The sequence below is a fragment of the Pseudopodoces humilis genome, chromosome 1, assembly GCF_049639895.1.
Source record: "Pseudopodoces humilis isolate 2021_Gansu_Grassland_sample_001 chromosome 1, ASM4963989v1, whole genome shotgun sequence".
In the NCBI taxonomy this organism is placed as follows: Eukaryota; Metazoa; Chordata; class Aves; order Passeriformes; family Paridae; genus Pseudopodoces; species Pseudopodoces humilis.
In genome coordinates, this window is record NC_142200.1 from 117,978,493 (window position 1) to 118,003,806 (window position 25,314).

General features: G+C 41.9%; 1 protein-coding gene across 5 annotated transcripts in view; it reads right to left on the reverse strand.

The window, feature by feature from the left end:
* The window catches only part of CREB5 (cAMP responsive element binding protein 5), a 257,430-nt gene extending 232,763 nt beyond the window's left edge, over positions 1–24,667 (reverse strand). For 2 of the 5 annotated variants that reach the window (XR_015773429.1, XM_088060831.1), the window contains exons 1-2: positions 24,615–24,624; positions 23,604–23,690 (exon numbers count right to left, since the gene is read on the reverse strand). Coding sequence is in view for 1 of the 5 variants with exons in the window: in XM_088060831.1 (XP_087916957.1) it covers positions 23,604–23,606 (3 nt within the window). In the remaining 4 variants the exon portion in view is untranslated. Of the gene's footprint in view, positions 1–23,603; positions 23,691–24,614 lie in introns of all 5 variants that reach the window. The other 3 variants (XM_014248698.2, XM_005518915.3, XM_014248699.2) reach the window with 3 other exon arrangements.
* Positions 24,668–25,314: the final 647 nt, after the last annotated feature.

Sequence of the window (25,314 nt, forward strand, 5' to 3'; positions counted from 1 at the left end):
TGAAACCATGCTTAGAAAAGGAGCAAAGACCTTTCAAGTTCAATGCCATGATGAAGTGTAGGCCAATATGGAGGAGATCCCCATTCCAATCAAGTTCTGACTAACAGTGATAATGTTATTGGCTCTGAATCTAGAATGAGCCTCAAGATTTGGCAAAGGCAGGATAAACGAAAGTTATAAAATAATTTGGAATAGTTAAAACATTTTACGAGACTCACAGTAAAATGCTGCAATAATAATATTAATAGCAACAACTTTTCAGTTTTAAATAACACAGCATAAATAAACTTTGCACTGGTTTTGGCTGCAATAGAGTTAATTTTGTTCATAGTAGCTAATATCAGGCTATGCTGTGGATTTGCTCTGGAAAAGGTGTTGATAATACAGGGATATTTTAGTTACTGCTGAGCAGTGCTGAGACAGTCAAGACTTTTTCTGCTCCTCACACCACCCCACCAAGGAGGGGGCTGGGGGTGCACAAGAAGTTAGGAGGGGACACAACCAGGACAGCTGATCCCAACTGACCCCAGGGATATTCCATTCCAAATGATGTCATGCTCAGTGTATAAAGCTGGGGGAAGAAGAAGGAAAGGGGGAACATTCTGAGTGATGACGTTACCTTCCCAAGTCACCATTATGGGTGATGCTCTTCTGAAGATGGCTGAACACCTGCCTGCTCACGGAAAGTGGTGACTGAATTCACTGGTTTACTTTCTCTGTGTGTGTAGCTTTTTCTCTTCCTATTAAACTGTCTTTATCCCAATTCATGAGGGTTTTTTTTTTACTTTCCAGAACCTTCCAGTTTTCCTCCCTGTTGATGGGCTGCGAGGGGCTGCATGGGGCCAGCTGCCACCTTTTAATATTACCACAAACTTATAACATCGGAAGGTGCAGAGGTGGTATTTTCTCTGTTCTACTGACAGGGTACATGAGCAAAGGGACATCAGAGGAGAGAAAACATCAGTATCAGAACAAACTAAAATAAGAGATGATGGGCCATGAAGTATTGTGTTTAGAACAGATTGAGACAGGCTTAAAAGTTAAAAATTTAAGGAAGCACAGGCTTACAGGAAAGAAGAGTTTGGTGTTCCTGAGCTAAAGTGAGAGGGTTGCATGATTACCACACCTGCTTCTGCAATTCAGATTTAAAATCTGTTTTTCTTTGTTTTCTTCATGTTCTCACTGAAGTCTCAGAAATCTTGGTTCCAGTTCCCCACTGGTTTGCACCTTGGGTAATCATCAGTGTCCTGATTCATCAAAGCTCTCAACTGCATTCTTAAGTTTCAGCACACACCAGCACTCTCAACTCTCAATTATCTATGGGTGGTTTTCCAGATTCAGTGGATTAACTGTGCTCCTGACAGAGAAAAGCAAATCCTGGTGTTACATGGAGCCTGTGAGGCCCTGGGGTGGTGCTGATGGCTCAAGCACTGCTCTCCTGCTTGATCTATTATCATGAGACTAATGCAGACTGGTTTGTGTTGTATGGAATTTACCCATGTAGGACTCAGAGTGCCAGGAAACACATTCCAGTGACACCTCAGCAGCTCTGTCAAACACAGCTCTGCAGCAGCATGGTTCTCCATGGGTCAGGCAGACCTGGCCCTGCCCTGAATCCCTGCAGCATCCTGCAGCAGGCCATGCAGGGGTGCCCAGTGCGCCGGGTACCCCCCTGCAGCTGTAGGCCAGGACATGAAGAGCAGCTGGTGCCTGCTGACTTCACTAACACTGCCCACAAGTTCAGAAAGTTAAAGAGGCATTCTCCAGCACTTTGCACTGACAAACATAACAGGCTAGCTTTTCGTTTTTAAAAGTTTCACTTTCAGAACAGAATCCTCCAGCACTGACAATCAGTACCCAACATGACAAAAACATGACAGCAAACAGCCTAGTGGGACAGCCAGAAACTTAAAAATAAAGACTCACATATCTTTTAGAAACAGGGGGAACATGAAGGGATTCAGACTACAAAAAAAGTTATGATTTTCATATAAAACACATTCCACAGTCTTAGGAGAAGGACCTGAATTTGTACCAATTTTTATACATGGTCCCATCATTCCCCCAGTCTAACAGTGAATAGTAAAAAGTAGATAAAAAGTGAGTAAGATTATGTTTAAAATGCTGGAAATATTGTGGGGGGGGAAAAAAAATCAGTTACAGTGAGTTCTGTGAGCTCAAATAAAAAGATACTGTAGAAAAATAATTCAGCCTGATGCCATGAGACATGAAGAAGGAATAGATGCATTCATTAGAGAATGAAGAATGCAGCCATCCACTTCAAGTTTAGACAGATAAAAAACATTACTTAGGGCAAGTGCATTTGTAGAACTATCATTAGAAGAAAACAACTTTAACCCCGGGTAAGTACCTGCAAACAACACAGGCAGCTGAATTACACAGGGAGAGGATCAAAACAATGAGAAGTTCTAGTGAAGATTAAGTACATACAGACATGTCTGAAGAATGCATAAGGCAGAACAGAGACTAACTGAGATTGCTGGCACTCTACTCCTGTGCATAGGATCTGGAAAGCATCAGGAAAGGCTGAAAGAAGGAAAAAAAAACAAAACACAAACTATGGACAACTGTGGGAAACAGAACTGCTTTATATACTAATGCCACAGTAATCCTGGGGAATGGGGGTGAGTGAGTAGCTAATGTGGCTGTAAGGGCAGTGATTGAGGACAGAAAAATTCACTCTAGGAGGAGAATATAAGACACGTAACTTAAGAGATGACTCCTGTCTACAAATACTACACAAAACTATCATCTGTATCTGCAAGAGTGCCCCTGGATTAGACAACTAGCTGGATTGCAGCTGGGCTGTAGAGCCAGATGCAACATGATCACAATTGTGAGGAGCAGCAATATTAGACAGGAAAAGTGTGACTGAGTGCTGGTGATGCACAACGCTGCCAACAAGAACATCATGAAGCAAAAGATGCTATCATTTGGCATTTATAGCAGATGACTCATAGGAGTACCACCCACCGCTGGGCAACGGGGCAGAGCAAGACACTGATTTGAATGCAATACAACACCACGACTCCTTCATCTAATACCCTGGGAATGAATAGTCACTGTGGGTCATGCAGCACTCTGTCTGAACACATAGGTTAAGTTTCAAAGACAAGAACATCTAGAAAACAAGGTACAGACAAAGAAAAAAAAAAAAAGAAAAAAAAACATGCTTAAATGCAGGGGGGGTTATGCTTTAGGAGAGCTACTGAATCCAGCAACCCTGAAAAAAAAGCACTGTTCCAGTAGAAACTAGCAAAGACTAGATCAGCCATCCTAGTGAAATAAAAGGAAAAAAAAATAAATCAGAGGCTCCACCCGCTGTACCCCAATTCAAAACTGCTGAGAAAAAAGGCAGAGCAAAGAGGTCAAAATCCATTAGCACCAGCTGCAGCAATACTATCACAAGATGTATTCAGGGCATCTTAGTTTAAGATGATAAAAGTAGATCTGGCACACTGCCATGTCTACTGGCTAGCAAATACAAGCACCAAAGGTTTGCCTCCTGTAAACTGGACCAGACACGAGAAGAGACTCATGTATTAGTGTTGCTGTCACTGTAAAAGATGTTAAGGAAGAGGTATTTCAGGACTGTAAGAATCAATTTCAGTTATTCCTAAACACAGCGGAGTAGGAGTCTGGAAACTGGTAAGCTGAAATAAAAAAGCAATGCAACTTCCTGCTATGGACATCAGGACTCAATCCTAAATCCTAAGAAATTCAAGACCCCCAAGAAACACCCAGACACAAGTTGGCAAAGTATTTGACCATCATTCCAGATTTGATATGCATCAGCGATGTGATGCTTGTACTCAGTTAAAATCCAGCCTTGCACAGCATGTGGAGGTGGTGGGGAGTCAGGAAGTCAAAGATTTTTTTCCAGATAGGGAAAACAGTCAAAGATAGACAAATAAAAATAAAAATTTTAAAAATTAAACATTTTTAAAAAATAAAGTATGTCAAATTGAGAAAGATCTAGTTGCTAAGACAGACTAGACAACTCTCAGCAGTGCACTCCCAAGCCCAGTCACCAGTCATGAATGAGCAACAGCTCAGCCTCCCCCAGATAAACAAAATAAACCAAACTCACTTGTGAGATCATTCAGGTGACTACAGCTCATGCATATGCATTATGTGCACCTGGATTTAGAGACAGCCAAAGCTGCAGTACCCATGTAAATAGCTGTCTCACTAAAGGCAGCTTCTCTTTGCAACATGGTGTCCACCCATCCTAATACTCACAATATTGTACATGAAATGCCCACTTGCTCTGTTGTGGCCACTGCCCTCTTTTGGCAGGGGTCTCTCTCCAGTTTCCCAGTAGCATCCTTTGTATAGAAGGGAAGAGCTATAAAACAAGAGGTTTTCTCTCACAGTTTTCCTTGCTGTAGCCAAATGCATCACCATCACAGACCCACAAGCAAGCGCAAAATCAATCACCAATACTGCAATTGTTACTCCCCAGTATGTACTGCACATACTGTACTTGTTGGTATACATTTGCTTACATACTTTTTTATGTAAACAAATCTATTTCCTGTAATAAAGTGACTGATATATTTTCCTGTGCATTACTAAATACAATTTAAGTCCTGCACTAAGCTGTATCACTATGCAGTGCCTGTGTTACTGGTGTGTACAGTGCACACTGTGAAAAAATACACAATTAAATAGTCACCAATAGAAGACCTCACTACAATTATATAAACACTTTCATAGACCAAAATCCAGCCTACAGGAGCAGTACATACGTCTGAAGCAAATTTCTTCTCACTGACTGAGCACTTACAGCCCCAGCTGACAACAGTAAGAGCAGTGTACACCAAACAGAGTATCTTCAATTTTCATTCATGTGCCCAGCTTCACTTTGAAGTTCCACATTCACAGTTAACAATTTTATATGTATCCTAAATAAATAACATTACCAAAAGTACATTAATGCATATATACATATAGTATGCTATAATGTCAGATATATATTTCACGTCCAAACTGGGCATAGAAAGAAGATATGCAAAATTACTTCACAAAAAGTATTAAACTCCCCTTGTTTCACTAGGAAAAAAATTCTATCTTTTTCAACATGGACCAGCTGTTAGGACTGCAAGTGGACTAAAATGAAGACGTTACATGCTTCAGAAGAGCAGTTTTGCAAACACCAGCACTGCAGCCTGGCAGCTCTCTTTGCAGGAAGCAAGACTGGACCTCACCAGAGCTCCTTCAGAGAAAGGCTCCCAAAACCAAGTAAGTGGGTGGCAGATTTACAAACTGCAATCTCTTGACATGAATGAATAATGTGACTTTCCAGCAGTGAAGAATATGACCTCCTCTATATCCCACATATTTCTCTCTCCCCAGAGCTGAGCCCTGCAAGGAGACTGGAGTAACCGCAGCAGGTAATTACATGTTATTAGTGCTGCATTAGACTGAGTAGCTATTCAGTAAATTAGTATGTGATATTAACTAAACCTATTCAGTTGATGAACACAAGAATCAGCCTCGAAGTAGCAATTAACAAATTATTCCTAAACAGGTGTCACTTACAGAGTAAGTCAGGCTATCATCTTTCCATAATTCACCAGGAAAATCCTTGACTTCTTCCATACAGTGCACACAATTTCAGCATATGATATGTTCTCAAAAGGCAAGAGACCTATACTTAAATCAGTGCTGTTGGATGTGAAGGCTTACATTAAAAGCCAGTAGAATTTGTGGCACATCTCCTTAAGATTTAGGAATGATTTACTACTATGCTGAGAGAACAAGCCCAAGATCTAAATCTTGCTGATTAAACTCCATGCACTCCTGGGGAAAAAAACAGAGCTCTCGTTTGTCTATAGAAAATAGTCACTGACACCTATCATGCTCAGGTTTTTTTAAACAGCAGCGTATTACCACAAAAATATTGGTATCCCTGCTAATGTAAACAGTGTTTTTAATGCCCCAAAGCAGAAACACAATAATTTGTTGCCTTTTAGTCTTGATCTTGCAAAAAATCGGTTCTCTGTACAGTTTTCCCTGCTCTTTAGAGAGATTTATGTACATCTGATGTTGAGTCCCTCGGGTTACCGAATGCTTGAACACATGAAACAAACTGACAGATGAGAATCTGCTTTAAACAAACATCACTGTGGAAAGCAAAGGCTGAATGGATTGAAAATGTACATAGGAGAAAAATACCCCCGGTTCTTAACACGAGGTCAACAGCCCCCTTTATAAGCCCCATTTCCTTGGGCTTTGTTAAGAGAGTGTTTTCACAGCAGGAAACATTCACCTCTGAAACTGCGTGGTTCAGCTTTTGTGCGTGTGTACCCGGGTGAGCCCGCCCATCCATCCATCCATCCATCCATCCATCCATCCATCCATCCATCCATCCATCCATCCATCCATCCATCCATCCATCCATCCATCCATCCATCCATCCATCCATCCATCCATCCATCCCGGAGTTCCCGCTCCCCGGCCGCGGGCGCGGTGCGGCCGGAGCCGCAGCCCGGGCGGCTCCGGTGAGTTCCGCCCCTTCCCGGCGCCAGGCGCGGGCTGGCAGCAGCCTCTGCCGGCCACCAGGCGTAGGGAGAGGGCCCGGGAATCCGGCACCGGCATCCGCCAGCGGCAATCCGGCCGACCTTCAATGCCCAGCCGGCAACCCCAGCCGCAGCTGAGCATCTCTGCGTGTGCGAAGGGTGCTTGGACAGCATCAAACGCCGGCAAAAGCCCGCTCGGACTTTCCTTGGAAGTGCTGTGATTTTCTTCCTCTTTAGAAAAGTACGCGAGGAGTTCCTCCGGGTTTTCAAACTTTTATCTACAGACACCTGTGAAAGGTAACCAAAAACTGTGTTTAATGGTGTGAAGAGGCACCACTGAGGTGCAGGCAGACGTGCACAGCCTGCAGGCACTCTTCAAAAGCCCGGACAGCACAGACCACAGACTCGGACTTCTGCTCGGACTGCAACAAATTGCAGCATATACATACTAATGGTTTGTTACACAAACCTTATAACTGAGAAGAAAAGCCCTCACAGAGGAAGAGAAGATGCAGTCATTGTTTTGAGGCAGAATACAGGGCAAGAGCCCACTAGAAGTCGCTGGAAAGTCAAGGCGATCCCCAGCACCAACCTACTTATTTGCTGTCCTAATTTGCTAGTAGAAGAGTTGCTGAGTGAAGATCATTTTCCAATTGATGTGATTAGGATAAACAATTTTAGCCTTCATTACCCACTATGTTTAGTTTTTCATGAGAGTATTTTTCCAAGCCTTTGGAAATGCAGAAATTACAAGCATCTTAGAGCAGAATCCCAGCTCAGCGGCAGAAACAGCAGCAATCTGATTTAATACCATACCAATTTACTACCCCAAGGTCTTTCATCCAGCTGGCCCAGCAGAATCACCTAACCTCAAAAATTTATTCCCAAAGAAATCACAATCACTACACAAGCATGTAAAGAGAATGTTTTAAAATTAAAAGCTTTTAATCATCATGAAAGTAAATTTGTTCTAATGGGCAAAAAGTTAAAGTATAAACAACAGTATTATATTGTAAATGGAGTAACAATATTTATAGCCAAAAAAGAACATGTCTTTTGACACAAAACACCTTCATTGACTTTCTGATTGATCTGAATTTGCATTTTCCCTTCACTTTGAAATTAAAGCCAAAGTTTTTCTGAAGTATTCTTTCATGATAAGAAAACCTACTTTATCTTATGGCAAATGAACTTTATCCTGGAGACATGGGAGGGGCTGAGAACATCATGGTTGGGAAATATCACATTTCCTCACTTTCACCCTTCTTCCAATTTACCTGGGGCTATTCCCTCCAAGATTTTTTCAGCAGCCTTAAGAGACAGAGCACAGGAGGCCACCAGAAGACACTGCTCGAGGAGCACAGAGCTGGACTTCAATTGAGCATGGTCTGCCAGAAAGCAACTTCCCATCTTCCAAACTGGGTCCAGCTTATGGAGAAAGAATATTGACCCACCTACCACAACTCCTGCCACTTCCAAATACCTCCAGGAATTTGCAAACACTTCTGCTCAGGTAAGCTGGTGTTTTCTCTTAGGAACACTGCAGGACACCATGTTTAGATGTAATTTTGAAGACCCTAGAGTTGGGGGAATTCGCTGATAATAGATGTGGCACAGTTAGTGCTGGTGCAGGGAGCCCAGGCAGACCACCTACAGAGACAGGGCAAGGGACGTGTCTCACCCCTGTCCAACAGGTACCAGTGAAGGGAGGACAGATGCATCCTCCTAATCAGGAAACAGCTGAGTGGCAAGAGCTAACACAGCCCAAATTCTTGATGGGGAGCCTCAGGTCCCTGCAGGTCCCAGATTTCTGCTCCAGCTAATTCAAACTGAGCACGTTGTCACCATCACCTGGAAAAGCCATAGCCATGGGGATAAGCAGGCACCCAGCTAGACCAAACAGACCTACCATTTCCAACTTTCACTTGAAAGCAAATGCTCTTCAAAGAAATCCCTTTTTTTGAGCTCATCATAGGTACATGTGGTGGGGAGGCAGAGACCTGTGAGTTTCTCCACAGTTAAAAGATCTGTAGCTGTAAATTGATTTGCCTGAAGCTGGCTATCACACAGGTACCATAAACAAAATCTAAAATGGACTTAGATTGATTCCCTCAATGGTTTGCTTTTTTTTGTGCAGAACTTGGTTGGGAAAATTTTGACCAATCTTCTCTTGTCCTCACACACACAAGGATTCACTGAGTCTTTTTCTTCTTTTCTTTGAACTCTGTATTTCTTTGGCCTTTACCTTCCACTGCAGCTACTTACTCTCTCTGTATTTACAGCTTCACAGTCTTTTACAGTTAATAAGGGGTTTGGTAGTTCAGCAGAGAGACTGCCCAGCCATCAAATCCTGGGGCTGTAGCAAAGCTGGGTTCCAGGTACCACTTGGTTCAGGGAACTGCCCAGCAGGAGTTTGTGATAGTTTGCCCATCATGCAGAAGCTTTTTTCTTGTCTGAAGCAAACTGTAAAATCCATGCAAATCCACCTTACAGCATTAATGCAACAAAAATGGGACATACAGAGTTCCTAACATTGATACTATTTGAAAATTTTGGGTAAAAGGAAGCATGGAAGTAGATGAGAACAAACAGAAGCCCTTTTTTCACCCTTTTTTCTCCCTCACTACAGGCTCTGTTTTTTTTGGTTTTTGATATGGTTTTGTTTTGGTTTTTTTTGTTTGGCAATTGTACATGGAATTCCCCCTTCAGTCAGTACAAGGTTTTCCACTGATGAGCAGTAGGGTTTTTGTGGCTGGTCTGGGGGGAGAAATAAAATAAACAAAGAAAGAAGCACATATACAAGCTTTTCAGACAGAATATAAGTCAGATGTTATTCATCAACTGTGAGTTACCACATCTTACTGAAAAAGAGAGCAGTAACAACACCTTACTTTGGTGGCTGGAAGCTAAAATGCACAAAGTACTAAATTTGTGTTGAGACTTGATTTACTGCAAGAGGTCAACAGCTTCTAGCAGGGAAGGGCTCCACCTGTGGAGGATGACTTTGTGGCTTTTTCCAGAGCCTCCACAAAACCCAAAGGCCTTGAGAAAGAAGCAGATTTCACCCACTGTTGGCTAGTCCTACCCTGGTTCTACACCACCTCCTGCTTCAAACATCCCTGCTAGAGAGTCTTCACATTTCTCACTCCAAAAACAGACCAGAAAATTGTCTGTAAGCTCTTCCACCCCTCTGTTAGTAAGGATTTGTGTATACTTCTCCTGCTCTGTTGTGGTGATGGATCCAGTTGCTTTACAACCTCTTGGTCTCATTTTGTCGGGTTCAGTCTCAAAGAAACCTTCTGCAAACACCTGCTCATCTCTGCACGGACAGAGCCCTGAACTGTAACCACAGGATACAGCTGTTGGTTGCAACACTTGAGTGAAAGACCAGTTCACTTCTTTAATTACTAAATCTCCAGCTACAGAGTTTGAACCAAAGAGGAAGATGCAATTAAAAAAATTAAAACTAAAGTTACACATATATACACACACTAGTACTTCTCTGCATGCTTAAAAATAAAAGAGTGGGCTTGGCAAAAAGAATTATGCCAAGCACTCCTACAGGTAAATTCTTAGTGAATGAATTTTTGGAAGGTTGCTGACACAGAAAAGAAGCAGAACATCAGGAACGACTGCACTTCAAGGAAACCTCCTTTTCGTCTTGCAGAAAGTTGTTTTCCCTTGGCAGTTTATGTTCTAACTTCTATATGATCACACTGAAAAAAAGCATTATTTCTCTTCATTATTCATTTTCTTATTTGAAGCAAAAGAAATAATACACATCTCACATTAACAGTCTACTCTTCTACTTTTAAATATTCTCAGACAGTTATCATGACTAATTTTTGCAAGAGCTCAGGCCCAGCTGCCCAGTCCATACACATACAGTAGGCATGTGGCAATGAGCTCCCATTAGGTAAATGAAATATAAATTCTACTCCAAGACAGAGCATTTCAGTCACTGTCTGCATGTGCTTAGTTGGTTGACTATGAACAGAAAGTGAAAGCCATGTTAGCAAATTAGCCTGGGTTTCAGTGTTTAGGGATGAGAGGAAAAATCCTTATGACTTATTGTTAAACCTCACACAGAGGACACTTTTCCCTGTATTATAACTATTTGCATATGAAAGGTATACCAGCAGCTCTTGTAGAATTTACATGTACAGAAACCATGAAAAAAACAAGTTGCGATAAGCAACTGATAAAACCAGGCTAAAAATATCATCATCCTTCATTGACAAAACCCCTGACTGGGATATTTCGAAGCTCCCTGGGAAGATTTTTTCATTCATTTTTAGAGGATGCATGCAGATAAACTGACTAGACATTAATTTTAAATTGTATTTTCAATACCTCTGGGATCTGTCGAAAGTCTACTGAAGAATTTGTCTTTTTAATTAATCTGGAAGAAAATATGTTTTTTCTAATTTCTGGGATTTTTTTATTGTCAGCGAAAATGATCTTGCAGTTACTCTTTTGGCAAAATGAGATTTTGCGATCTGTATTTTTCAAATCAGAAAGAGGTAGCTTTTGCATCTTAATTTGGTTAAAGAAACAAACACCAACCTCCATTTAGAAGATCCTGAACTCTGACAGGAGGGATAGCCAAATTATCAATTCAACTCTTGCAGCAGCAAACGTCATTAGCATTGGCCATGAAGTTCAATTAAATGGATCACACAAAAACTAACAGGCTGAAATCCTGTTACCCTTGAAGCTGACAGCAAAAATCTCACAGATTCCAGTGGATGCACCAGTGTGCTACATCACTGACAAAGAAACCACCTGGGGATTTGTAATGCACAAAGTAGCCACTTTGCCAAGGACATGCCTTACCTACATATGATCGTATCCAGTCATAAATGTAATTTTCTTTGTGCTGTAGAGGAGGTGCCTGAACTGATTTGCAGTGCTGCTAGACGAGATGGACAAGCCACCAAGAGACTCTACAGCAGTCTTCTAATAATGCCTGCCTTTTACAGAGACTGACCTCTTTTCACCTTGCTAAAAGCAGTAAGTAGTAAGTAATAGATCTTGTCAAAGGTTACTCTGTAGAATAACCTCTGGAGATATTAGATAGAGGTGTCCAGAGAAATACCACAAAGGTGCTGACAAGGAAACCAAGGGGATTATGATTAGGAAGTGTGAATAAGCTAAGGTTTCAAACATACTTGGATTTTGGTTAGAAATGCTGAAGTACAGGAAGGAAATGTTCTACATACCATCAAACCACCAAAACACACACTTGAAAAGACAAGTTAAAGAGCCATCGCATGGAGATTAAATAGTACACATGATCTAAGAAAAGCAATTCCACACAACTAGAATAAGCCAGAATTTCTTCTTCATCAAGTCCTAGTATGTCTCCTGATAAAAACTGAAAAACTAATCTGCTCAAAGGAAGGAAAAAAAAAAAAGAAAATAAAAGCAGCAATAAAACACCATACCTAGGAAACATCAGTTGTTCCTTCAGCTGCCTTTTAATCCACCCTTGAATATTCAAATTAATCAGAACTTCCACCAGATAACTCCCAGTAAGAGCAATCCACTTAAGTAATCTATATTTCCCATAAAGAAGAAATACATTTTAAAAGACCCTAAAAATCTAAGCCAGCAGCATAACTAAAAAAGATTCTTTCTCCATTTACTCCATTAGTTTCTGAATTTTAAAAATTATGCAATGATTTAATTAAAAAAAATTCCAAGATATTTCTGACAGTATTCTTAGTAGAGGACAGCCTCTCCTAAATTTGCGCTCAGCAAAGGTGCTGTATGAAGACTTGGTTTCTTTTAGCCAATCTTTTTCTGATCCCATCAGTTGGTTACATTGATTTTGCAATGCCTTCCAGGGAAGGCAATCATCTTCCCTATTCCAGTCAGATCAGACCAGACCAAGTCTTATGAAATATTTGGGAGATGTGGCCAACAAAAGGCCTCTACCCAGCTATTTGAAATTCTCAAACAACACACCTTTCCAGGAGCTTGTGCCTGTCTTACATGCACAGAACTGTATTGTTCAGATAAGACAGATAAAGACCCCAGCCTCCCAAGCCAAGAGCACACAAATAAAGGCAGATAAACATGGAAGTGTTTGCATCGACCTGAAAGACTTTATTCATCACAAAAAAAAAAACCAAACAAACTCTGAAAGATGTAGTGCCTTATGTCTTCCTTAATATAAATAAATTTTCAAAGAAGATCTACCTCATTTTGAAAAAATGTTGAAATAGAGTATTTTGACTTTTTCACATAATTTTCTCCCCTTTTATTTTGGCTGAAGCTACTCAGAAAATCTGATCTTTAACTGTGAATAGTTTCAGGCCTCCATTCTTTTCAGTAAAGTTCTTTGTGTGAAAGTCTTTGGTGAGTATTTTTTCCCTCAAAAAATGTCACTACCCTGGCTGCAAGGGCCAGATGCACTCCCCTCCGAAGAGGCTGCTCAGAGGGCACCGACTTTAACCCCTGGCAACTGCTGCTTGATTTAACTCAGGATTGGATGGGGTGCAGAAAAAAACCTTATGGCCCAACTGTCTTCTCTACACAACAGCAAGGAAATCCCCTCTGTGCTAAATATGTGGCTTAGCAAGAGACAAGAGGTTCTGTCAGGACCTTGTCACTTCTCAGACCATCTCACATGCACCATACTTGAGAGCACAGATAGAGTCAGTCATTAGGTGGAGAAATAACTGGCACTTTAATGTGGGCACCAAAAGGGGGATGCTTTTTTAGCATATATTTTGAAGATGGTTAGTCAGAAAGCACTAGGCATGTGAGAAAAGTGATATCCACAGAAATATAAAAGGCTGAAAAAAGTACTCCTGTTTGGATTTTCATTTAACTCTTTCACAACCAATCATTATCAAAAATATTATTTCCATGGCATAGACCACTTGCTTTTACCTCTTTCTCACCTAACAATAAGCTACACAATTTACTGCTGTGTGTCATTTACTATGTACACAAGAGTTGTCTGTACAAACCGGTTGCCAACTGCAGGCTTGGCTTTTCTCTTAAAATTTTGTAATGCCATTGATATTTTACAAAATCTCCATACAATACCTGCCCATTCCAGGTGCTACTGAGCACATACCTCTCTATAAAGTATGGTCATTCCCCTGTCCAGTATTTTCTAAGCACTGGAGCCAAGTGAGAAATTTGTTTGAAATCTTGCTTGGGCTTTCTGATAGCACCTGAACTCTGGTGGCTGCAATTTTATTAGCTGGGAGATACATAAGGTGGGTCTCCCACTCACGGTGGGTAGCACTCCAAATGCCACACATTTCACTGTTCAAGGAAGACTGTTTCCTCTAAAGAAGAGATACAACAAGGAGCTCTGCATATCCAGTATGTCAAACCACAAGCTTCACTTGCAAGGCATCCAAGTATATTTAAGCTGACACCAACACAGCAAATTCAGATTAAAAAAGAAAATCAAATCTATTTTCATGACTGGCTTGATAAAACAGTCATCATCATGTCTCTTATTGTCCTCATCATAAATTAATTTAGAATTTATTACAATGTTGAAAATATTTCTTCTAAGCTCCTTCTGCGCCTAAAAGCTTTCAGCCCGCTGAAAAGGTTTTGGCTGACAGTGCACTGACTCAAAACTCTGAAATGAAAACTGGAAGACTGACAGCCTAGAAATACGCTGTCTCAATATTTTGGAATAGCAACTTTTTGGCAAGAAAATTTGTGTAGAATCAGACAGCACGAGAGAGAAAATACAACATGTAGCATCCTGACTGCTACAGAGGGAGCAATCTTTTTCAGTGTTTCCTTGTGTATCCTGCAAACTCCACTCAATTTAGATAATCCAGTAAGAGGTTCAAGTGTAAGGCCACCACATAGCAGTAAAATAAACTATCTGGAACTCCTAAATTTTAGGGTATTATTAAGTTGGTTGACTCATCTGGGATCCATTGACTTTAACTGCTTCTGTTAAAAACAGACCACTATAATTTTCGCTGAGGAACAAAGAAAAAATGTTGGGGGGGCATGCACATAGCTGATAGCTTATTTTTCAGAGCACCTATTTGACTACACATAGCTGCATTCATTAGTCCCAAAGCTTTTTAACTTAACGCTAGGTAACACAAAATAATTCTTAACATTAAAGGTCACTTTTAAAAGAATAAAATTCCCTATTTTGTGCAATGTAACAGAGACCAGAAATGTTTTTCTCTGAAGCAGGATTTTTGTACCATTAAGGTATGTGCAGAACTCTTCATGTTGAAGGACTCCTTGAAGGCTACAGAGTTAGAGCACATACTTTTTTAGCTCACTGTTGAAGAGCTGAAAAAGATTTTGATCTTTAACAAAGAGAGCTTTACTCCCAAGAACTTGTTAGCAGTTTGAATTAATGAAGAACTAAGTTTCATCTCAGCAGTTTTACTAAACTTTGGAGAAAAGGGGCCCACTGCCTCTAGTCCCTGAGTGCCCTCAGCAACCATTGACCTCAGTGGGAATTGAGACTGGTCCTACTTTTGATTGACACAGCACCTTGCAGAATTAGATCCAGTCCCCTTTCCTTCCTCCTAAGAAAGTAATTTTTCCCTTTAGCCATCTGATTTTTATTTTGCTTTGACCAGAGATGAAATGAATGTAGATGTTTTGGTGCTGACAACCTCCCTGTCAAATTATATAGTGACTTCTCATGCTAAAACTTGTTTGTTTTCACACCATCATCACTGATGATCTCAGCACAGCAGTGCTCTGAGAATAATGGTTTAGTCAAACGCAAAGCCAGCAGAAGGAACATAAAACAATGTGTGCTTATATAGGGCCTACATAAATAGTGCTTTTTAAAAATGTTTGGCAATGAAATAATAGTTGTGGGTTTGTTTAATTTTTTAATTTTTTTTAATAAATTAACCTCTGTATTGTTAAGGAATCCAGAGACTTTGCACACCAGAGTAGTTATAGGGCCTAAAAATATTTGTTATAGCCTCTGACAAAAGAATATACACAGAAGCTGCTCTTTGTATGTCATGAATAATCAACCATGGGCCATACCCTCCCTCCACAGTTTCAGAGAAGTCAATCAATTTATACCAATTTCAAAAGAAAAAGAGCTGACCCCACATATGCTGGGCCAAATGAAGAAAACTGGAAGCAAGTAAGTGTACATGATTAGGGCTGGGCAAAGTGTGGGCTGTACACTGGGCACTGTCTATTTATCACTCTTTACAATGTTTTTCTTTACTCAAAATTCCCTGTTTATTGCTGTTTAAAAAACAAAATCAGAGCAGCTCGGGCAGTGATGATATTTCCCCCCATTTCCCAAAGACTTTGTTCCTGTTCTCAGGCCAGCTTGGGAGCTATGCAAGACGTCCAAGTGGCCTGGGTGTTACTTTCCAGTGCTGCAGACAAATACTCCAATTTATTAAAACCACTGAGCCACACTGCCTCCTCACTTATTTTGCCCTCTATTGCCTTTTTTTTTTTTCTAAATACTAAAAGAAATTTTTCTAAATACTAAAAGAAAACCTAAAACCTCCACCTATAAAATGTAACTGTAGTCTAAGGTCTTACTTCCAATTCACAGCTGTGTCATTAAGAGTGAAAATGCACATCATATTTAGGAGCAGAATTATATCCTCCCATGTTTTACTGAAAAACCTTGGTGGGCTTTTCATCTACGTTGTGCAAGCCTGAGGCCAGAGTGGTGACTGTCACAGCCAAAGAGACACAGACAGATAGATGATGGAGAGTGCAGACTGCGCACCCACACATAAAGCGCGTGAGAGGAAGGAGAGTGCACGGAAGGAATATTAATTGAGCAGAAAATAAGTATTCTCAATATCCCCCTGCCCCCTTAAAAAGTAGCCACAAGATGAGGAAAGCTGCAAACATGTTCATCTTGGGGAAACAGCCGTCCTTAACGTGACATGTAAGGCTGTTACTTTAATAATGGGATTTGCACAGCGCACAACTGATAGGCTATGTTCAGAATAGACCCCGTGAATCTAATTTTCTTCTCAATGAGTATTATTGCAGTTGGTAACTCCACAGATTTCAATAGAGTTGCTCCAGATTTGTATCAGGGTGAGTGGAGAATTAGGCTCTACTATGATATTTTTTAAATCCACAAGAATGTAATTCTACTTACCCACTCATAAAACCAATGGCTCTTTTGATCCTTTCTACTTTCATAGCAAATTATTTACAGAAGCTTGTCTTTAAAAGATTCTCATCAAAATAGTTAAATTACTGCTTTCTCTTACTTTTTGTGATAAACCATCAATTACTCGAATTTAACCCATTTTCATGCCTGAGTCCATGCTTTACTAACGTTGACAAATGAAAGAGCAGTACATGAATTGTAGAAAGTGGTTTAAGCTTTACATCATTCATTTTATTCTCCCACTGCCTTTTAAAAATACTTTTCCATTGCACATCCAGAAAAAGAAATTTACACTGGCCTTATTTAATAACAGACATAAAACAACTTTTAAGTGCTGCACTTAAAACACACACTTAAGGATATGGAATTAAGAAAATAAGGAAAATTCCTTAACTTGTTATTAACCACAGAATCTCTTTCCTCATTTTGTTCACTTTAGAAAATTATGGAAGTCTTTACAGATGTTGATCCTGATCTCTTCAGCCTTTAAGAAAAATATGCAAATGCCATTCCCCCCCTGCCCAAATCAGCACCAGCAAAATGAGCTTTTTTTTAAGTCACAAAAAATGAAGTTGATGTTGTGATTGAAATTATCACAAACCCTTAACCAAAACTTCTCCTTCCTAAAGCATTCACTCAGCAATGAAGTTAAACAATTGGTAGGAAAAGATAGTCCTAAACAAAGCAATTGATCTGTTTCTACTCTACTGCACCACTTTAATTTTTTTCAGGGTGTATTTTACAACCATCCCAAGAAAATAAGTTTCCTATAAGTAAGATACTGGCAAGCCCGAAATTTCTAACACAGATGGTGCCATTTCTGGACAAGCACAATTCCAGGCCCTTTGCCATTACACACTCAGGTCACCTTTGGAGTTCCTGCTGGGAACCTAAAAAAAAATCATGATAAGCTCATTCACTGACTTGACCAGAGCAAAAAGCAGATGTAACTAAACCAATTGCCTAAAGTTAATTCAGAGTAGTACCTATGGAGGTATGATTTACTATTACAGAATCATGGAACCGTATAAGTTAGAAAAGTCCTTTATGATCATCAAGCTGAGCCATTAACCCAACACTGCCAAATCCGCTACAAAACCACGTCCCAAACTGCCACATCCACACATCTTGTCATTACCTCCAGGGATGGTGAGTCAACCAGTTATTTCCCTGGGCAGCCTATTCTGATGCTTGATGACCCTTTTGGTGAAGAAATTTTTCCTAACGTGCAAGCTAAACTCTTCTGCTGCATCTTGAGGCCATTCATAATTTAAAGCCCTGTGCCTAGATACAGAGTGTTGCTGTAGAATAAAAGTTTTTGAAAAGTTAAGGGAGAGGTATATTTGGACTGGGAATGATTGCAAACTAGTTCAGCCATGACTGAATTACTGGCAGCTAATTTGCAGCATCAGTGCATGACCAAGTGACCTACTGATATCATCATCATCCATATCTTGGAGCGTTTAATTAGGCAGAGCATTACTCTACAGGTAGTATTTTCAGCACTCCAGAACTGAAAGATTTAAAGGACAGAAAAAGAAAAAAAGAGAGGGAATACAATACAGTAACATCTCAATTTATTGCTTACTTTTACAGCTGCTCCATACAACACATCCTGAATCCAATCTCATATTCTGTTTATTGTGCTGCAGAGCCCCCTGTGCTGAGCATATTAACTACCATTCATTACATTAGACCAGCAGAAAAAAAACAATTTAAAAAAATCAGATGTCAGATCTAGGAGCCACTGGTCCAGGTTCATTTTCCAGAAAAGACAAATTCCTTTCTGGGTACTTGCAAAGAGCTCAGAAAAAGGTGGCGATGAACAATGCTGCCTTACATGCAGTGAGAGAGAGAGCAATTAAAGGCACAAGCCCACAAAGTAAACAGGAAAAAAGGCAGCTTCCTCTAAATGAGAAAAGACCAAATTAATTACATATCTCTGTATTAACTTAAGGCATTATATTTAGTTTGAACTCAGTACATCCCAGGACAGAAAATCTTAAAATACACAAACATACTCCGATTGGGACTAGGCACTGAAATGTTCACAGAGTGGTGGCACCCAAAGGCAAGGCCCTTAGGAAGGAAAGAAGTTGAGATGAGAGAAAAGCAAGCTGCTTGAGAAGATACTGTGAAGGTTAAAAAGGCAGTAAAAACTATTTGTAGAGTTTATGTGGGGTAGAAAACGGCAGGAGATATCAAACTATGCCCAATTCCTGAGCTAGCAGAGGTCTCAGTACCCTGGTAAGAGCAACGAAAACATTCAGAGCTAAAGAAAAGCAGAATCAGCTGGCAAAGGTAAGAGAAGATTTGTAGTATTTTTTTCCCAATTAAATTCAAATCTCATTCCTTCTGGCTTCTTCCAAAGATGTTGCCATTTTTATCACTTGCAAAGCGGAACCTTCTGGCCAAGCAGGGCTGCACCCCACACCTTAAAAATACCTTACGTGGCAGGGCGACACGACAGTGACATGAGCTGTCTCAAGGAAGAGATTATTACATCCACACACCTACACAAACACTGCTGGTGACAGTGTTTCAAGGCATTTATTCTGGAGTAGTGTGTGGGACCAACTTCTTGAACAAATTCTCAAAAAAGTATAAGATGGAAACAAGAACCAAAAGCAAAACATCTTTTAAGCTAAGGAAATTGTTGTAAGCTTTCAGTGTTTTACTTTGAAAATCCTACAGCCTTCAGCAAAATCCTTGGAAAATCTCTTGGTGTTTATGAAATAGCATTTGATATCACAACCTAAAAACCTACAAACCAGTGCAACCAACCCTTTCTTAACTCTCTAAGGGCAAATAACACCTGCATTTCCCATGCAGCAGCTAGTAAAGAAATGCTGACTCTCAGTAATTTTAATTACAGACTAAAATAACACCTTAGTGAAAAATAGTAGATTAAGTATTATTTTATAGTATCAGTTGCCCCATCAACCTGAGCCATAATAGGAGCAAAACAATCTGCACAAACCAACACAAGAGCTCCACGGGCGTAAAAAGGCACAAGAGCTTATCTGCTTCAACAAGTCCTTTCATCACATATCCAAAACAATTATTTTATGTCTGTTACGTTGTGCTTGTTATGTATACCTGAGACTATTTAAATAGTTTATTCGATTGTACGCATAACCAAAACAAAAAAGTATTTCCATAACAGGATTTTGTTTTTACATGTCAGGTGTATAGAAGCTAATTTCTGTACTTACTGCTGTAACGTAGCTGAAGTTAAAATACAGCATGATAACATATTGTCTGAGATCACTGTTTTGTCTGTGTCAGAGAATACTACACCTGCAGAATTGTAAATTAGCACAGTAATATGACTTTTGGTAAGAGGAAAAAATATGTTTTCATAGTTCTTATTCCAAACTGTTGCTTTAAATTTGTGATCAACTTTGATCATTTCTCAAAGCAGAGAAATGCAAAAGCCCTAAAAGTTCTTTTTTTTAAGGCTAAAGCCCTAAAAGCTCTGGAGCACTATAATTTGCTGAGATAATTTACAAAGAAATAAGGGGAGTGGGGATGGAGCGGGGAGGAAACAGGCGTTGAATACTTGGAGCATGGAGAGACAGCTAATCAACAGAAACTGTTTGGAGATATTTCAGAGCAACCTACCAAGCTCTCTTGATCAGCCCTGAAGTTAGTACTTACAACTGACAGAATCTCAAAGCATTTTAAATATTTCCACTAGGACGCCTGTGTATTTGTATCAATGAGAGTTTACACGTTAAAGATTAAGCCAAAAAGGCAGGCTTAGTGATATATGTCTGTCAATTAATTTGATTAGCATGAGATAACCAAAACAGAATCAAAGCAAAAGAATCACCTAGACCTGCGAAGAAGAACTGAAAGACTTGTTGCTTTATACATCTGCTTTTCCAGCAACTGCATCTACTGAGTATTCCTGTAATGAGTTACAAGAAAAATCAGTGTTTGCAGGCCTTGAGAAAAATCCCAGTTAGTTCCAAAAACATGGTCCTTAATAATAATTTTTAAATATTTGAAGTATAAACAGTTTTGCTCTTCTTTTACTGCAAAATCTTTTCCAGAAATAGTTTTCTCATAATAAATAGTTTATAAGAAAGACGGTCACTGGAATTAAAATTAAGCTTGAAAGACAGCTAATAATACTTAAACAAAGGTATAAACCCTCAAAGCAACAAGTTTATAGGAAATCCAGAAAGTTAACTAACGGCAGAAATTAGAGACACGAGATGACAAAGAACAGAGGAAAAGTCTTTGACTAAAGAAATTGTTTTAAAAGCAACAACAACCTTGCAAGAATTCTTCTAATAGTTAAGATCCTCATACCCTGATTAGGGGCACAGAGACAGGTTTTTAGACGGTGCCACAAGGAGACAAGTTAATAACCCAGTTTCAAATCATCCTGCAAGACTTACTGAGCTCAGAGAGATTCTGCCCACACAGAGTTGAAAAGTTTAGTATGTAAAAGCTGCTTTCTGACGGCACTAGGATATTACCTCTCTCTTATCAACTCCAGAGTGAACTCTAGCTCTCACAACAACGATCAGAGGATTCCTCAGCAGTGAACAGGATAAATGTGATTGCAGCACATTTTAGATTCTCAGCATGAGGAAGTGAATATCAAATTTAAAAAGCACCTATTACTCTTTATCTGTGTAAGTCATTCTGTTAAGTGGTGATATAAATAAAATTACACGTACAATCTCGCTTCTATCTTTTCTTTAAATGTGTATATACAGGGTTTCTTTCTCTTTACATTCCCTGGGTTAAATTAGCAGAAGTGGAGCGCAATAAATTGAAGCTGAACTATAAATGGGTGTTTTGGAAGGGGGAAAAGGTTTCCGCTTGTTCTAAATGTGTAAACTTTTAAAAATACTGCAATTTTAAATCCTGGAAAAGTGCCATCCAATATTCAAGACTGGCAGACAGCGCTTATTGCCTTTTTTATATGCTATTACAAAACTTTTTGATTTTAAGCATTAGCCCAACTATTCCTAAGAGTCTCCAATTAAAGATGTAACAATAGGAGACTACAGCCATTTCTTTTTAATGCCATACGTTCATTATTTCTATTTCCTCTTTCACTCAAGTGTTTCTTTTAAAGTTTTGAAACTTTGATGATCACCACAGTTGAAACCAAACATAAATCCCATGCAAGCTAATGGGACAAAGGAAAACCCCAAGTCTATCGACAGCAGTACATACCAGTTATTCCCGAGCCATGTCTAATTAAGAATAATGAAAAATCCCTAGTTAGCTATCATAAAAACAGGATCCTTACCATAATCTGTAAAGCACAGTCAGGTCCAAGTTGTTTTGTTCAACCACCACACCAACTATTCCTTCTTTTTAGTGACTTATTAAAAAAAACAAAACAACTCACTTTGCCAGTGATAGCTGGATGAAAAACTCCCAAGAGCTTTTAGCTTTCATTAATTAGGGCCATCAGAACTGTACTTCATTTAAGCAGTACAAAACAGTGCAATCAAGAGCTGTGTCCCAGGCTGTAGCTATTTGCTCCTCTCTCATTCTCTTCTTCTTTCTCTCACCATCCCTTTCAGTAAATGAGACTAATTTTTCCAGCAGCCTTTAAACTCCCTAGATTAACTGGAGTGGAAAATGTGACTACAAACTCATAGCACTGTCTAGCCTCCAGCCCAGCACAGAATCAACTTTGTTGTAAGCGTTGAAGGACACCTAGCAAGCTGCTTCTTGCTAAGTTCACAACCCAGTAGTGTGTATTCACACACAACAGGACTGCGCCATCTAGTTAGCTACCAGCAGCAGGCTTTGGGAGCAGATGCCTCGGGATGCAGGGCTTTAGCCCTTGGGAATGTTCAGTTTCTTACAGATTCAATTGTGGTGTGGGTTTTTTTTTAATAAAATATCACTACTGAGATAATCCACATCTAGTGGATATGGGAAAATTTAGGCTATAATAGCGTAGCAAACTTCTACATCTATCTTTGATTTACAAGATAAAAGCAACTTTTAAATTAAAGAGCCTTTCTCCTAATAGAGCTTATTATGCCAGAGACAGGAATGATTTTCCTAGAAAGTTGTCCCTGTGTGCACGCCTATTATCTTTGCTTTCCCCCTTCCACTAATGAGCATTTATCTAAAGAGCCTGTTAATCCTCTGATGTGTGCTTCTGGTCAGAGGTAACAGTTTGAATAAAACCACTAATCACTTATCACTAATCACTGATCATTAATCACACTTTTCCCTAGTGCTTTGCGACCTGTACAGCTCCCTTTAGGATTAAGGAGTCACATATAAGGAGTTTAGCCATTTTTTATTGAGAATTTCCAGCTTTTGATACCGACAACCTCATTCGCCACATGAAAGTTACAAAACACTGAGCGGGGACTTTCACCACTGTACACTTTTATACTGAAAATAAACCGTAACCTTATGGAAGCATTCCTCCTTCAGCAAAATTCCCACAAATTGCCCTACGTTTTTGCATTTGGCTCTCACTTCCCACTTCTCAGTTTTCTTTCAGTCCAGTTTCTGGATTATCCCTGCGTGCATCTTACAAGAAAGTTTTCCTACACCACTGCTTCTTGACGCACTGCTGCTTGTCCAAATGGCCAGACAAGGAGAGACTGGTGCACACCAGCGGGTGAATCTTTCCCTAAAAACTGCAGTCTCAAGAAAAGCCCAAGTAAAATGCTTCACAGTAATTATTATTCTTCTGTTCAAGCTTCAATTTCATCTAGCTAAGCACTGTTTCTTACTGATAATATATGGAAATCTTCTAATCTTGCTGCTTAAGTCACTTCTCATATCAGTCTGGATTAAAAAAAAAGAAAAAGGAAAACCAAACAACATATGGACATTTCATTTTCCTTTATTCCTACCCACATCTCTGAAACTACCTCTCTCTTTCCAATTATGAAGCTTATATTGAGCCCTGGAGATGAAGGATCACTCACCATGCTCGGACATAAATAATAGAGGAGGCAGAGTTTAGCAAGTATTCCCCTTACACTCCTGCAGCGCTTATCGTCCTGAAAACTTCGCTGGGGAGAGAGAGACCCCTGTAAGAGAGGACAGTAGCGGGGGACGCGGAGCTGGGTCAGGGGGATGATGAGCGGAGCGGAGGGGCTGTAAAGGGAGAGGAGGGCTGCAGAGAGGGGACCTTGTCAACACTCGCCCCCGCCCCGCACCCGAGGGCATCAGAAGCGGAGCATCAGCCCGCACCGGCCCGCAGCATGACGTAAGGGCCGGCAGCAGCCCGGCACCCGGGGTGTCTCGCGGGGAAGGCGGCCGCGCACCGCTCCGCGGCCGGCGCCGGCTGTTCCCGGCTCGCTGGGAAGCACGGCCGCCGCCGCGAAACTTATCCAGAAGTTTTGGGGGCGGCGGGGAGAGAGGATGGCGGGGCAGCGCGCCGCCGAGCTGTCACCGCAGGGGCACGCGGAGGATGGAGCCGTCCAGCCCTCCGTGGGCGCGGGGACTCCGCGGTGCCTCCGCCGGCAGCTGCCCGCCCGCCCGCTCCGCTCGGGGCAGCACCGGCGGGGTGCAGCTTGCGCTCCGCCGCAGCCGCCCCGTCTCATCCCACCCCGTCCCGGGAAGCAGCGCGCAGACTTCCTAAACTCCCTGAAGTGCGGACGGGGAGCCCGGCTTCCCCCGCGTCTCGGCGACCGTGCGCTCCCGTCCCCCGCCGCTCTGCCCTGCCCGACCCTCCGCGGGACGCGGGGTCGCTCACGCCCCTCTCCCCGCGCACGGCGGGGACGCGGGAGCGGCGGGACCCCGCGCCCGGCAGCGGAGCGACGGAGACCGGCGCTGCCGCCTCCGGAGCAGATGCGGTGGCGGAGGGAAGAGCCCCTGCAGCCGCGGGCTGCCCCTTCCCCAGCCGCGCACCCGGCGCTGCTGCGCTCGGCTCCGTGCGGGGCGCGCCGCGCCGGGCGCCTTCCCGGGGCAGCCCCGTATTTTTAGGAACTTACCGCCCGGCGCGGCGGGGACGGGACCGGCAGCGCGGCCGGAGGAACCACGTTGGACTGAGGGACGGTTACAATACGTTCTATTTAGAGAAGCATTACATCACCCTCCGTGACGTCACGTGGGATTCCTGAACTTCTAAATCATTGCGGTCCGTGCCGGGCGGGGGGGGCCGGCAGCGCGGGGCGGGGGCGCGGCCTCGGGCGGTCCCGCCCCCGCGGGCTGCGGGGCGGAGCGGAGCGGAGCCGAGCCGGGGTGAGTCAGCCTGGAAGCGGCGGCCCGCCCCCCGCGCCCCGGGCTCCCGCAGCGATGCCCGGGCGGGAAGGGGCGCAGGCCGGCCGGGCATGCGGCGCCAGGGGACACCGGGCGCCAGGGGACACCGGGCGCCAGGGGACACCGGGCGCCAGGGGACACCGGGTGCCCGGCCTCTGTCGCGGAGCCTCTGCTGAGCGGCAGGCGCTCGTGTCCTGCAGCCCCGAACTCTTTCGGCTATTTTTTGTTTGTTTGAGTTTCTGTATCTAGCAAATGTCTAAGAAGTAACGCGGTGCCCGGGAAAGGAGGGAAAGCTCCGTCCCGAGCTGCAGCCCTGCGAGGGTGCGCCGCTGTCCACCTGTCCAGGTGTGCTCCGTGACCGCCTGGCAGGGTTTGGTGCCGCGGCGGAACCCCCAGTGGCACTGGAGCAGCGCAGTCACAAAGAATCTTCAC